General features: G+C 36.5%; 2 protein-coding genes across 2 annotated transcripts; both read right to left on the reverse strand.

Annotated features, from left to right (window-relative positions):
• Positions 1-1,057: 1,057 nt before the first annotated feature.
• On the reverse strand, positions 1,058-4,245 carry LOC120283643 (probable protein S-acyltransferase 17). Its single transcript, XM_039290351.1, has 10 exons — positions 4,019-4,245; positions 3,497-3,590; positions 2,968-3,062; positions 2,636-2,803; positions 2,473-2,545; positions 2,317-2,369; positions 1,993-2,084; positions 1,853-1,905; positions 1,648-1,773; positions 1,058-1,556 (listed from the first exon to the last, which is right to left on the reverse strand). The coding sequence occupies exons 1-10, from the start codon at positions 4,165-4,167 to the stop codon at positions 1,281-1,283; spliced, it is 1,179 nt and encodes a 392-aa protein (XP_039146285.1). The 5' UTR covers positions 4,168-4,245; the 3' UTR covers positions 1,058-1,280.
• A 775-nt stretch (positions 4,246-5,020) lies between these two features.
• Positions 5,021-10,382, reverse strand: LOC120249732 (serine/arginine-rich SC35-like splicing factor SCL28). The gene is made up of 7 exons (XM_039258352.1): positions 10,078-10,382; positions 9,272-9,349; positions 8,072-8,236; positions 7,877-7,944; positions 7,725-7,764; positions 5,444-5,593; positions 5,021-5,362 (listed from the first exon to the last, which is right to left on the reverse strand). The coding sequence occupies exons 1-7, from the start codon at positions 10,260-10,262 to the stop codon at positions 5,353-5,355; spliced, it is 696 nt and encodes a 231-aa protein (XP_039114286.1). The 5' UTR covers positions 10,263-10,382; the 3' UTR covers positions 5,021-5,352.
• Between the last annotated feature and the right edge of the window lie 2,156 nt (positions 10,383-12,538).

The raw sequence follows: 12,538 nt of genomic DNA on the forward strand, positions 1-12,538 counted from the left end.
ACTCACTCCGCTCACATCCGATTCTGAGGGTTTGGGCTTTTGAAAAAACATAGAGTTTAAAAGGAGGGGGATTTTGGGGATTGCAAAACTAACGGGGTGTTTTTGGCAATTTTACAAACTTAAAGGGTTTTTTTGGCAATTTCCACTTTTTTTAATTATAAAACATTAAAATAAAAATTTAAAATAACTCTATGCTCATTAACCTCGTCACCTTCTTCCTAACTAAATCTAAACATACTATTAGACCATTTTAAGGAATAATTTTAATTTTTTTGATGATATTTAAAATTTTCTTTATATTACTTATAATATTAATAATTAAAAAATATTAATTACAATTAATTATTTATGTAATAAATATTTATAAGACCTTTGAAATCCAACATATAAAATAGTTTTTATGATAGGAGTCGTTTAATTATATTATTTTATATATTGCCCCCAAACTCTTTACAAAATTTTAAACAAAATTTTAAAAACTCCGATGCGAAGCCAAGAAGAATGCTTAGTGATCATTAAAAATGGTTATTAGTACATAATTTAATTAGTCCCAAGTGGACATGACACAAATAGACTATTATTTAGACAACCAAACATGAATAAACATTTTTAATCAATATAATTAAATAATAAAAATATAAATATTTAAAAGAGTTGGATAACAAAAAGGCCATGCAAGTATGCAACCATTACAAATCACAAATAAACACAAGGCAAGATTATGCAAATCCCAAACATTTTTTTTTTTTTGGGAGGAGGAGCGGGGCAAACTCACTAGAGACCCCAGGGATGTGCACAAGTCTTAGTGGAACAAATGGGGACGGGGCCGCGCTCACGTGGGTGCTAGAACTACCTGTACACAACCACTATTCACAACTCTCAGAAATGTGCTCTCAGCCGAGAATCGAACTCTCACCACTCGTTGAGAGCTCTATCGGTGACCCGTATATCAATAGACCCGAAGGTCGTTGGCAAATCACTACTTACACAATTTGCCACCACTACTTGCACTGTCATATACAACCACAAAGCTAAAATAAAATGAACATCAAATCACTGTCACAAATTGTGTTTCTCTTTTGTAAGAATGAATCCTCACGGCAATATTACTATATGTGTATTTACATACATGCGGCAAATCACATTCAATCCTAGGAAACAATGAACTGGTAGTTCGAGGATGAATTGAAGACGGGATCTTGATCCCATGGTTCGCACGGCACATTGCTAAAAACAATACGTGATCGGACTAATTCGAGTAAATTGTGTGAATGTAGTCTTCATGTGTACTTTTGATGATGAAATGAACTTCTTTCCGACAAGGGAAAGAGAATCTCAAGTAGATTCTTGATGATTCCTTGATCATATATGTTGTTCTTAATGACCTCCTCTTCATACTGCAGGGGAGATTTGCGAAAGAAAGCCCGCCATTTGCTGTGCTTAATGGCCTTCCCTTCGCCATTCATTGATTGTAAACTTGCCTTCAAGGCTGCAGCACTGGCTTTGGCTTCATTTATCTTCTTCTTCCAGCTGATATAGTCTTGCCATTTGAATGTCTGCGGTGTCCGAAGAATTTATTAAAATTATTTTTTTTAAAAAAAAGTACAGCAAGTTTCAGACTTTGTGATGGAAAAATTGGGGAGTTACTTCGTTTGTTGTTGTATTGGTCATGCAAAGATGGGTGTGGTACGCAAAGAATCCAGCCAATAGCAATGTGACTAAGAATAGGAACACGATTAGAAGTACTTGTGTGTTATGGGAACCCAGAAGCCACTGCAAAGTTTCGACGGTAACTTAGTATTGAGCTTAATAAATAAGAAATAAACTAGATAAGATTCTCTTTTGTTTTTACCTGAACGACATGAGGAAATAATCCAGAGTATGAATTTTCAACACCATAATAAACTGCAGAAGAAGGAACAGAAAAAATATTACTCTAGTGGCAGGCAATCGACAATAGAAGACGTGTTAATTGAATGTAAATCAAGTTACCAGTCAAAATGTATACGATCCTTCGTTCTTTCATTTGGCCAACAACAATCAGACCGAGTATAATTGTTCCATATAAGCACAACAAGAAATGCCTACCAGACAAAATTAGATAGGATCAAGTATGTCACGTACTGTTTAGAGTAATACTACATCAAAACATATTGCAGCAATTTCCATGGTGAGGCTATGATAAGTGACCAAACTAAAATAGAACATATAGAACCTAGAAAGGGTGTATGCACTAAAATACCATGCAACAATCATCAAATACAAATAAGGAATTTCATGAATTAAATCAACCTTGAGACAATTGAAAATGCTCACCAGAGAAGAAAAGCCATGAAATACCGGGTGTTCTTTTCACCAATGCAATTATTCTGTAGAATTTATGGAACCAAACACCAGAATAGCACACATAAGTGTCTCAAATACTAATGGAAGAAGCCAATGCAGATGGACCAATTAGAAATGAACTTGTACCATCCATCCACAGTGGTGATCAAATCGTGCAACACACCGGCCACAAATGCCACAGTGCTTAGATCTAGCAGGTCTGTATTGTAATGCAACTCTTGTTAGAGAATACCAAGCACAGACCAGTTTTTAACAGAAAATGCAACACAACAAAAAAGTAATGACTTACTTTGGGATTTTGCAGGTTGAGCATTCTTTCTCTGAATATATCACTTCATCATATGGATAAGCAGCAAGATACTGAGGCACATTGTCTGCTTTCACAGTTCCAGGATCAGAGAAACTGGTTAGCAGAAAAAGTAAAACACCCACACCAACAGCCAACATGCTGGCGTACCTGCAAAACCTCATTCGCTTGAGGAACTATAACAATGAAATTAAGGAAGTATGATGGCTGTGTAAATAACCAATGGCATCCTGAAGCTATAGAGTGAAAAAGATACAGAATTAAACAGCATAGGAGGAAAATTAGCAGTTTTTCTTTAAGAAAAAATCTCTTACTTGTGAAACTCGCTAACATAATAACCAGGAAAATATCTGAAGGATGATTTGATAACAAAAAAATATGTTATCCCAATTATGGCCAGATAAAGCATCTGCAATAAAGAGTAGTCATGTCAATGATCATACTAAGGCAAGAGAAATAAATTCAATCATCTAATTCTCTGACTAATTCTCAATATTTAAAGTGTCATGGGCATGTACTTGTCATTCTAACCAGTCAAAAAATAGATGAGTTCGACTCATCTCTCAGATTTAGATACTTCATGCACTCATTCCTTTACTAATGAAGATTCTAAATAAGAAGCAGCTGGTCCACACTAAATGAACTTTCTGTATACCCAGTCATAACTCCACTATTAAAAATCAGATAGCTGATAAAGGAACCATGAAACTGAACCAATAGATATTGTTTTACCATGTATGACTACAACTATGCAACTTAACAGATTAGTTACATTGATCAGAGCTTCTCACTACAATTCTAATGATATAACACAAAAGTCTCAAATCAAAATAAAGCATAAACCTGCAAAATTGGATTTGGCCGGTCGCAGCAGTAATGCTCAATAGTAAGGATAGCATCTCTTGCTCGAGAACCACAAATAACTGCCACAAAACGACTGCAGAAGCAAAATGATATCAATTAAAGACAAACTAGCCAAAAACAAGCATAACAGTTAATTAAAGCAAAATGCATATTCATCATCCAGAGCATTGGATGAGAAGACAAGTTAAAGTTCGAAACAGAGTTAATAGAAACGCGCGTGATGATTCTATGGCAATCTGCAAGTAATGATATTTAACTCATACAAACTCTTATCTACAACTCTACAAAACCCAAAAAATAAGAGCTGCAAATATGAAATCACAAGAATTGAACAAAAGCCTAGAACAACGGATGCAGGATTAGTACTCAGAGAGCAGAAATCACCTTAAAAAAAAGACCAGAAAATAAGGCTTTGATCCAGATATAATCAAACAATAGAAATGGAAATAGAGAATCAAAAGAGAAAGATAAGAATTCATCTCGATGATGAGCGGGACTCACAGGAAATAGTCGTAGGCGCCAAAGGTGATGAAATAGTTGATCTTTTCGATGAAGGTGCCGCGAAAGATGGGCCATTGGCCGCAGAGAAACGAGAGCACAACCATCGCCGTCACAACTCCATGGACGACCAGCACCCACTGCACCTCCATGAGCTCGCTCTCGAAGTGGTCAATGACTCAATGGAGGAGAAAGAGATGGAGAGAGAGATGGGATCTATATACATAGTCTAACCCCAAGCGTTACGGTAGAGGGAGCAGATGCTAATCGGATCCGGGTAAAGAAGAAAGCGGATTCGGGTCCATTAATCAGAGTTTGGGTCAATGTTGTTTATTTAGGTCGTTTGTGCCTTTGTGGGATATATTTGGAATGTTATTTTTATGTATGACTTTTGATGTGAAATTAAACTCATTCTGATAAGAACCTGGATGAACAATCTGGAATAAAATGAATTGCATGAAAATTTGAAATTATGTTGTTTCAAACCTAATAAAAAAAAAAATTGTACTGTAAGCATTTATTTATTACTTCAGGTAAACAAATTTTCAAATAGTCTTCAAAATAATAATAATGATAATAATCACATAAAACTATCTACAAAGAATTTAGTTCGACATGCCAGACTTATCCCAAAAAAAAAAAAAATAAATAAATAAATAAGTAATAAGTTAGCCACCATTGCCCATCCAACCCCGCTGGTCAAAGCAAACCAAATAAAGCACACTACCTTCATGGATGGTAGGTAAGTGCAACCATCCGACCAAAGCCTATATAAATCACATTCCTTTCTATTTATATAAACTTTCTAACTCCAAATTCCTCACATGAATCTCCAAAACTAAATTATAATACATGTACATCCAAATCTTATTAACTTCTTCACTCAGATTGGTAAAATTAGGCTATGAGCCTGATCAAAATTATCTCTATCATGAACTTTATAATAGGATTGTCCAATGCAATCCATCTTATAAGTTCATGATGATTAAAAACATGCACTGTAAATGAGAGAAAGACCTTAAAAAGGGCAGCACCAATTACAGTTTACTGATGATACAATACACCATCATCAAGCTCTGGAAAAGTACCTGAAAGATGGATAGAATGTAGATAGCACAAGCCACACACATCAAGAACATTTTCCTCAGAAACAAGTGCATCAAATATTTTCAGAAGCCAGAACTAGAATCTAGACTAGTGTCACACAATTCATGGTCAAGAAGGTACACGACCAATCTACTGAAGCTAAAGGGGGGGAGGGAGGGAGGGAGCTCAAAAACTAGGCATTTCCAGCACAGGACTCAATCTGATGCCACCTGAGTTTCTTGTTAACATCATCAGCGGGGGCTGCAGGGTAACAATAAAGTGATTAAACAAAAAAAATAATCCCAACAAAGGCTATACAAAAGGGAGAGGCGTTGCGTTTACCTGTAAGAACGTGATCTGGATGGGCTCCGGCCACTCTGATCAGGACTAGGGGATTGCCTGTGCGACCTGTAATCCCTGTCGTCCCGAGGTGATGGAGTGACAGATCTTGGAGGAGAGTCATAATCATCATGAGCACCCTTCTCCCTCTCTCTGCATTTTGTTAAGCAGAGTAAACAAGAGTCAGTGGAGAAACATGATACAGATCAATTAATAATTTAATAGCTCTTTCAAGCATTAGGCTGTCTGGCAAATTTTAAAAAAAAAAAAACCTGCAATCAATAATTATCTTAGCAAATATGAAAAAACAGAAAAGAGAACATCTGCATCTTAACATAACAATACATAACACATGATTGTATGCTGATCAGGTAAAATGTGATCTCTATATTCCTCAAATATCTCCAGCCCAAATCTATGAGTACTGTAACACAATTTTTACCTGCCTTGTCCCACAGATTTGTCAACAAAATTATGTAACTTTGGTCCAAACATGTTTGACTTAAGCTTTAAAGTGGTGTAGCTGGTTGGACAGCATCGGCTAGCATCACCACACTTTGCCTCCTCTTTCTTAGACCAAAATTAACTCTACTTTGAACAAAAGTATAAGCACCATTGAGGGTAAGCTCTCTATCTCTATCCTGAAGCCTTTCAATGGACTCCCCATCTTTGAAGATCATGATACTTTCTCTTTTGGCAATTAAATGCTCTAGATTCTTTCTTAACTGAATAGTATACAAAACCAACACATTAATTTGTATGCACAAAGTAAAAGAGAAAATAGTCTATAACGATTTGCCACACAAACCATGCTATCTTTGGTTACTGTGGGTGAAGATGTACTTAATGAACACTTCTCTTGAATAGCTTTGAAAATGGGTAAGCAAGTAGTCAAGGACTTTTGCATCCTTTTTCTCTTATAGTCTTTAATAACCCATTGATTCTTTAGTACCACTTTCACTTTAAATATCTGCATGAGCAACACCGCCACGTTATTCAAATCCATTGGAGCATGGCGACCAAACGCTAGCAAGAATAGGGCACCAACAAGCTTACCGGCCCAAAGTTCAGTCCAAGTGGAAAATAAAAAGTAAATATCTATATAGAGATATATATATATATATTAAGAAAAAAAAAATAATCAAAATCCTACCAAAATATAAATGAATCCAATTATAATAAAAATGTGTTATAATTGATGCCCTTCTTGCTTATAAAAATTGGATGCTAAAAGCTGTATGAAATACAGAATAACATTATAATGTACAACTTAATATACTTGGTTTGGAAATCAAACTAGCCTGGTGTTACAAATAGGAGTGTGGTTCTAGAGGAGAGAGTGCCATCAGTATTCCACGCAATCAAATAAAAAACAGATTAACATCAATTAGCATGGTATCTATGGCCCCACAATTCACCCCATTCAAGAGTACACTGACTAAAACAATTTCATGGCATCACACAAGTAATGAACAAGCACATTCTTTTGAACTCTACAAGTATATAGAAGAGTTCATCAACTGTATAAAACGTTTGCAAAGTTCATGTATGCAATATGCAAGCATAAAACAAAAGAATAATACCAAACACTCGACAGAATTGGATAATATACAACAAAAACTAAAAAGCACATGAAGCACAACCACACAAGATTTGCATGATAAGCTGAGAATTCTAACAAAATAAAGTTGAAAAATAACAAAAAAAGTATAAACTTTTATAACCTCCTCAAATAAGAAAAGAATGAAGCAACAAAATATAATCAACATGTGAAGTTTATGCTAGTCTTATAAATCATACTGAAAAGAAAGATATGTATTTCACTAAGCTCAAATCATTCAAAAATAAATAAATACCAAAACTCAATCAGACCAAACAAAACAGCAGGTATAACAGACAATCCTTGAGTTAATATCATGTCATTAAATGGAACAAACAGAAAACTATCATTTACACACCTTGGGAAATGTGGAAAAATCAGTTATTTTTAGCACCAAACCTCCTTGAACTCCTGGAATATCAATTCGAGACTAAATGCCTCATCAATTCCCAATGATTTGGTTGACAGAACTGATATTAATGTGGATCACTTCCAATATATGGTTGTTAATCAAATTGGTCAAGCAGGCTGAGAAGTTATGGGCATAAGCAAGATCATGCCTCACCACAACAAATTGATCTACCACTTTTTTTCTAAGTTCAAGAAGGCTAATGACCGCACAGCTTGAAAACCATTATGGTTTTGAAGTAAAATGTATAAATTGAACAAATCAAAACCACAGACCTCGAGTGGTGCCTCTCAGGAGTTGGCGAGCGCGAATAGGCTGAGAAGGACAGAAGAAAAAAATTAAATAACTCAAAGCTACAAAAGGCAAACAAAATACATAATCAAATAAAATCAGAGGAAGAACATAATCAAGAGGGAAAAGAACTAACATCTATAACGGCGTCTTGGAGATCGTGACAGAGATCGTCTTCTATGGCCTCCCCCATTGTATCTCCCACTGGTGCAAGCAAACAACCAAATATTAAGCAAAAAATGGCCAACACAATAATATATCTTTCATTGTGCCACAATGATCATATCAGGAAAAGATGCAATCTCCTGGAAAATTAGATTTTGGTTCATACCTAATTCTTGCATTCACACGCATCTCCTGGGGAGTCTTTCTATTTTCCTCAGCAAAGACAATTGATATTTCACGCCCACCAATGATTTGATGGTTCATTTGTTGCTTGGCCTCAGCAGCATCTTCAGGATTACGGAATTTCACAAAACCAAAGCCTCGCGGTTCCCTACAAGAGGCAAGACCAGCATGCTGGCAACTTTAAAGCTCAGAAGTATAAAACTAGCAAGCGCGTCGAGATAGGGTGCAAAATCAGCCATTCCTTCCCATTTCATAAGTCAAATAAAACCAGAAGACATGTCAATATATAACTGATTACATCAGAACCAGATATAATGTGTGAAGATGGAAAATTCATCCATCCAATCTAATGTGAAGTGAAATTTATGCTATATGCTTTCCAGTTTTCCGATGCTTTTCACACAACATCAGTTCGATATGTACATTGTATGACTGTTATCAGGGGGGTTGTTTAGCAAAGAAAAATAACGGCAATATGCTGAATTTCTATCTTCACCTTTAGCAAATAAGAAAAGGGAAAGCAACATTTCAACAAGGAGCAAATCAACTGAGACAAGGTGAGCTCACATTAAAGCTAGCAAAAGAAACAAAAGTCCCCAACTCCAAACTCATATGCAAGTATGCAACTAGGCTCGCTACTTTACTAGTGCTTGTCTTTCTGACCAAAACAAGAATAGAAAACTACTGGAAACAGTTCGCTGAAATAGACAGATAAAAATCAAAATGGATTACTGGATGAACTACACTATGATGCTCCAGGAGACATCAAAACTCATATATATATATATATATATATATATATCTGTTGGCACTGAACATTCTACCTTCCATCAAATATGTTCTGATCATCAATCAAATGAGAAACAAAGAAACTGTTTCAGATCAAGATATCAAATTAATCTGTGATAATTTAACAGAAATGCTTGGAAAAAAAAAAGTTGGAATGGATCACCATATTTGGCATACTTCACATTCTTTCAAGACTTGAGAACTTTTAAGTCCCAGAAAAATTATAAAGACAAGACAGTGCCTACCAATGTTTCCATGCTCTTTACTTTGACAAAAACTAATGCACAAAGATATTAACAAATATTGTGAAAAATAAAACATTTGAGTTCAAAAATTGAATAAGTGTATATAACGCAAACAAATTTTATAAAATGATTGTTGACATTAAAGGTACCCGGTGTAGTAATTCTTTGGAAGATACACATCCTTTACTGGGCCAAAACGCTCGAATGGGATCCTAAGATCCTCAGGCCTACAAACATATAAACAACAGAAAAGTAAGTGGAAATATCTGAGCAAGCTATCAGAGGCCAGGCTATGAAACATTAGTAACAAAGGCAGAGTAATACAATGCACACAACCTACAAGCAATCAATGTGTTGCCCTTGAATGTAGACACATACAAAGCAAACATAAAAAGAATATCATGTGACCATTAAAAAAAAAATTATCATTCTTTATCAGTAGGTCGGATGCACGGTGATCATTAAGGTGAGATGCTGCAACCAGTGGAATTTCACATCAACAAATCAAGACCTAAGCAATAAACAATATCAAAATCTCATCTTGTCACAATGTTAATTAATCCTTGTTTTAATAAATCAATGGCAGATGATGATAAGGAAATTCAAGCAACATAAATGTCAATAGGTGAAGCAAATGAGCGTTGAAGAACTCGTACCAAATACCTATTCCTCCAGCACTAAGACAAGACAAAAAAAGAACCCTATGCCGTGTACAAATTCCTCCTATTTCAATCTAGGGTTTATTCATGCCAATAAATGTAATTCGAATGTCCTGGTAATCATGGGCGTGAGGAAAAAGGAGGCATGACATCCAAGCAGGTTACTAAAATCAAATAAAAGACCCCAAATCGGGAACTGCGCAATAGAGGAATCAGGATACGAACCAGAGAGAAACCAAAACCCTAAACGAAACCAGAAAGCATGGACAAAGAGATGAGAAGCGAAGAGGGGCAACCTGGCGTCGAGGGAGATATTGCGGATAAGGAGACCGGAAGGGGCGGAAGGACGCCGATCGCGGTAGCCACGAGCTCCGCCACCACGATAGCGGTCGCGAGGGTCGTCATAGCGCTTGCGGCGGGGAGGGCTTCGGCTGTATCGCCGTGGGCTGTAGCTCCGACTCCGGCTCCGGTGCCTCGCCATCCTCGGAAGCAAGCTTGAGAGAATGCGATCGTGCGAGAGAGTGACCGAGGGAGATGAAACGAAACCCTAGCCGCGGAGAACCAGAGAACGATTAGAGAGTTTTTACTTGCCGCCCCCTGGGAAAGGGCGTAGTTTCATTTCACCCCCTCATTTGTACAAAATTACTAGCCACCCCCTCCTTCTAACAAAGATAATTTTCACTCTTTATTTATTATTTATATTCAAAAATTTTAAAACATTATGATGTATAATAGTTTTTTTTTTTTTCTTAAATGAAAAGTTTTTAGGAGTATTTTTGTGAGGAACTATTTTTTAATAATATATACTATGTAATGATTTTTCTATAAATTTAGAATAAATCAATTTATAAATTAAAATAAATAAGCCACAAAATACAAAGTCTTCCTACTTCCCTTTTGATTAAGAATTTGATATCAAGACATAAGAACAAATTTAAAATAAAAATTAATTGATTAGTTTGACATATCAAGCAAAAGAATTATTACTGAGTGTGAATGTTATTTTTACCCAATTTAAAATATCAAAAAAATGGTTCATGGCAAATAAAATAAAATTAAAATTAGTGTCTTTGGAAACTTGCAATGCTCCTCCTCACATGATATATGTTCTCCATGGGAATAGTTTTCACTAGTGCCCACAATGGCCGGTTTCATGGCTATTGTTGTTAACTTTGTTGACGTGGAGGCCAACAAGACATATTAAATTCATAAATTGTATAACATGGTAGTCCAACTCATCATCTTTTTAGAGCTAAACCCTGTTAACACTAATATGGCGTCGCTTCTCTTCACCTAAGCTCATTGAAACCCTAGAATAAGGTATCAAAACCGCCACGACCGCCTTTCTCCATCTCTGGTTCCTCCCTCAAAGCCTGAAATCCATCACCGACTCCTCTCATGTGTTCCTCATCGGTGACAACACCAGTGGTAACATTATCCATAAAGTATCCTCTTTTATCAGCAAGCAACTCGACAAGCACTTTTCTTTGATGAAGTTCACCAATGGTGTCCTTATTCACTTGGGCTTTGTCAACTCAACACATAGCAAATCCGAGCTTGAGATAAAGTCAGATGGTTACTTTAACTTTGAGATGCTTGACATGGTGGGTGTGAAGGAGTGGAGGTTGCGTTGTTGCTGTTGTTGTTGCTTGCGGTGAGCTTTGAGGTTTTGTAGTTGTGATTTGAAGTTGCGAAGTGCTTTAGTTTTCTCGCGGTCAGTTTGGAAGGTTGTTTAAATCATTAAGCTTGTTGTTTTTCGGTGAATGTTTAGAGATGTTTTTTGTCATGTTGTTTCGCGGGTGGATGATTGTCTGGAAAAGATGAGAGGTTTTAGAAATTTCATTGCTTTTGAGGATGAAGTTCGTGTTGTGATGTGTTCTGTTTGTTAGAGCTTGAAATATCTTCTTTTGTTTGATTTAGATCTATTATGTTAATAAGGGATGCTTGGTTGATGATAAGGACGCGCATGATGGAGACCTCGTTGTGGATATCCTCAATGTTAATGGTAGTGCAAAGCTTGCATTTTGAGATGGATTTGTATGCCAAGAGGGTCTCGCTGGTGTCTGGATTAGAGTAAAGGCTAGTGATGCCGAACTTGCCACGTCTGAGCTCGCACCCGAGGCGGAAGTAGGGTGGGAGGGAAGAAACAACGGAGTCATACAAGACAAGAGAGATGTCAAGGAGGTGGGTGTGATTGTTGGTGTCAAGGAGATCGTCGGAGAAGGAAAAACAAAGGGTGTTATGAGAGTTGGAGCTGGTGAAGAGGAGAAAGGGTGCTGACATAAAGCACAATTTAAAAATCTAGTGAATTGGATTGCCACTTATAATAGGAAAATAAATTTAATGTGCATCGTTGAGGCCATATCAGCAAAGTCACTGGAACAGTTTAAAATTTTGCTGGAACAGTTTAAAATGGGGCATTATGACCATGAATATATCTGGAGGGAAGATAAATGATGGTGAAGTTAAAAGAAGGTTTGTGACTATAATATTATATTTAAAAACATTTTTGTGGGAACAAGTGAAACTTTTATGTTCTCGGTGGGATTGTGCCTTGAGATTTGTGTTAGACGCTTGAGATTCGTGGTAGACGCCGTTAAGTGACGATCGCTTAATGCTAATTCCGAGACACCATGGTAACTTTCACACGTCCATCTTGCTGTGTAGGAACTCCACGTCAGCAATCCGGGACTCCATTTGTCAACGAATCAGCGTGAAGCATCTCGTAAAACCAGAACACTATATAAATACCTCGTC

The sequence above is a fragment of the Dioscorea cayenensis genome, chromosome 19 (assembly GCF_009730915.1).
Source record: "Dioscorea cayenensis subsp. rotundata cultivar TDr96_F1 chromosome 19, TDr96_F1_v2_PseudoChromosome.rev07_lg8_w22 25.fasta, whole genome shotgun sequence".
In the NCBI taxonomy this organism is placed as follows: Eukaryota; Viridiplantae; Streptophyta; class Magnoliopsida; order Dioscoreales; family Dioscoreaceae; genus Dioscorea; species Dioscorea cayenensis.